This window comes from Echinococcus granulosus (genome assembly GCF_000524195.1).
Source record: "Echinococcus granulosus chromosome Unknown EG_S00238, whole genome shotgun sequence".
Classification (NCBI taxonomy): Eukaryota; Metazoa; Platyhelminthes; class Cestoda; order Cyclophyllidea; family Taeniidae; genus Echinococcus; species Echinococcus granulosus.
Genome location: NW_020170618.1, coordinates 23,154 through 26,028, shown reverse-complemented (window position 1 = coordinate 26,028; position 2,875 = coordinate 23,154). Strand labels below are relative to the sequence as shown.

The 2,875-nt window shown below is 44.5% G+C and overlaps 1 protein-coding gene across 1 annotated transcript in view; it reads right to left on the bottom strand. All coding sequences in view use genetic code 11, as the record gives it.

Moving 5' to 3' along the window:
• EGR_10591 (hypothetical protein) overlaps positions 1–2,492 on the bottom strand; it is a gene marked incomplete at both ends in the record, with an annotated part of 4,013 nt that extends 1,521 nt beyond the window's left edge. Inside the window, one exon of the mRNA XM_024499840.1 lies at positions 2,427–2,492. Coding sequence (XP_024345745.1) covers positions 2,427–2,492 — 66 coding nt within the window. The remainder of the gene's footprint in view (positions 1–2,426) is intronic.
• Positions 2,493–2,875: the final 383 nt, after the last annotated feature.

Genomic DNA, 2,875 nt, shown 5'->3' with positions numbered 1-2,875 from the left:
GAATGCATTACTGGAGCTGTGCACACACAAAAACTACCTAGATATACCTGAGTATCGAGGTCTTCGTTTGTAGGACCGGAATCCCTTCTAGCTGCAACGTCAATGCATATTCGGCTCCCTTCTTTCATTCATGGCTTGCGTTTAACCTTCTCTTATAAGGGCATACGAACAACAGCAAATCCAGTCCAATTCTTTTAGGAAGGACTGAACTGGAATGAGCATATCTATTCCACAGATGTCATTCAGTGAATTCTAGTCACCATCACTGAGACTTGATGCCATTCCGCCATGTTGAAGTGCGCTCACCGGAAGAATATAAATACCGAATCGAAAAGACTTACTTGGAGGGACGTTCTAGTCCGGTATTTTATGTTTTTATCATAGTCTTGACTGTCAGAAGTGGATTTATTCCAATCTGCAATCTATGGAGGTTTTGGTAGGCCACTTTGCCAGGTAGACTTGCAATAGAGAGTGTTTTGTTGACAGCCTCGTAATAACACGGCTCCTGCGTCATTATTGATTAGTCGACAAGATGAAATAGATTGCATTGGTCTAAAGAGTTCGATAACAGATCCCAGTAAACCATGCCATTAACAATGTATATTAGGATTTTTAGGCTGGAAGCTTGTAACGCGAGCATTAACTGACCGCATAAATTATGTTAGACAATTTTCTCAAGCTATTCTGCGTGTTTTTGCTTAGTAACAGCTCAAGGTGACGTAAATGCTGTAATGATGCAGTAGATTCAAAATGGGACTTATTTTCCCACTAGTTAACCTAATGGAATTGGATATCATCGCGCCAGCATGGGAAGCCAACAGTGCACTTGCTACTTTATTCTGTTATGTTTAACCGTGTTTTGAGCTGTGCTTTTCTAACTTATAGGGTGCTGGTAGATGCAGGCGAGTATTGCAGATGAAGGAGCATTGGAAAAGTAGTTGTTGTGTTGTTGTTGTTGTTATAGCCGTGTATCTGACTCATTCATGTCAAGAAATCGACCGATCGAGCTACCAATTGGTGGGAAAGTCTCTTCTGCCCTCCTTGCTTATTGGTTATCACCCGCTTGGGCACACAGGCAAGCTCACGACTTCAGCTGAGAGCAGTTCATTGTCAGGAGCGGTGGGAGGCGCTAAGCTGCTAGCGAGTGAAACTAACTTGAAAAGACGATGACACTTTTCATCTCTTCTGGCTGATTACCATATCCTGTGTGTTGTGGAGGAAAGGCCAATCCAATGCAGACGTCCGTATCTCTGCAAACTAACTGCTAGAGGATTAATGAAACCGACACATCTCGGTCCCTTCATTACCATGGAATTGCGTCTGTTGTGAAGTTGTTCCCACTGAAGGCTAGTAAATTGCGCCAAAAGCTCTATAGCTTTGGAAAATGAATAGATCCCTCCAATTTGCGCAGTGGAATACCTCTAGCCAAGCGGTATAAGGTGCCGGTTTAAGGCTTTGGTCTGAATGGGCGTGGGTTCAAATGCCACCTCTGCCATGTAGTCTATTGCCACTGCCCTCAGCCATACTTCTAAACCTGTTGCATGCTTGATTATTGCATGCCACCTTGCTAGCAGTCAATTATGCCGCTAGGATGGCCTTGCGCATGCTCATGTATTGTCTGCTTCCATTCTGCCTGATTAGGGCATGAGATTAAGGTGGCAAGCCATTGGCTGCTCTCCAACATGTGTAGCGTTGATCGCGCTGCCTCAGTGCTCTCAAAGCAGTACCAAGCGACTCTACTGTTTCCTTACCCTCACTACCCTGTTCACCTGCAACCGCATGCTCATACTGCGTCTATGGGCATGGACACGGCTTAGTGATAAGAAGATGATGGCCGTTGGGATATAGTATTGAGGTGAGAATGAGGATAGGAAGGAGGCTTGCAAATAGCAATGCAGTGTAGCGTGCAGCGATGTAGCCTTCATAGCGCAATCAGTTAGCGCTTTCGGCTATTGAGCGAAAGGTTAGTGGTTCGAGCCCACACGAGGGCGAACGCGTCTTTTGCGGCACAAATCGCGCATTATGCAGTATACTGCACTGAAGCGGTGATGGGTGGTGTGCATTGGAACCACTGTGAGAAGTAAGGTCTGGTGTACGCGGTGCAGTGGTGTTGCAGGTGCGTGGAAAAAGTAGAAAGCCATTGGCATAAAACGTGGCGAGCACACGGAGGTGGTGGCGCGCGATGAGGCTTAGAGTGGTTAGTAGCGTGGCCAAGTGGTCCAAGGCGTCGGTTTGCCTTCATCGTCTAATGTAGCGATTTTTATTCTTCAGGCCTTTGCCTTTTTTCCCCTATTATATGGCCATGTTTCCTTTTGCTTTTCTTATCTATTTTTTGCATTTATTGTTCCTATTTATGTTCATTTCCTTTAGTCTAATTTGCTTTGTTTTGTGTTTCGCCTTTTTGCCTAATTACGTATCATCTTCACCCCATTTTCATTCTTAGCCGTCTTATTTTTCTCTATATTATTCATGTATTTAATTTCTTTTTCCATCGTTAAGCCCTCTTCTTATTAATAAAGGCTTACGCATTTTGCAGCAGGTGTAAGCTTTCTTATCACACTACGCCAGCAAATGTGCGCGCGCTCATATCCGCTTTCAGCCAATGGATTGGCTGACACGTGCACCGAAACTGCGGAGCTCGGAAGTCGCACAATATTGACCCCCACACCATTCGTCAAAAGCACATTCACACACTCAGGTAAACAAACAGTTTCATGCCTGGTACTGGTAGTTGAATGCTTTCTCGCAAGCTGCTCAATCTCTCCATTCACGGTTGTGGATACATTTATTCCATAGATCAAAATAACTTACATCCCTACACGCAGTTTAAATGCATATTTTGCCTACTTGAGCTTGATTTATCCCTTTGCTGAAT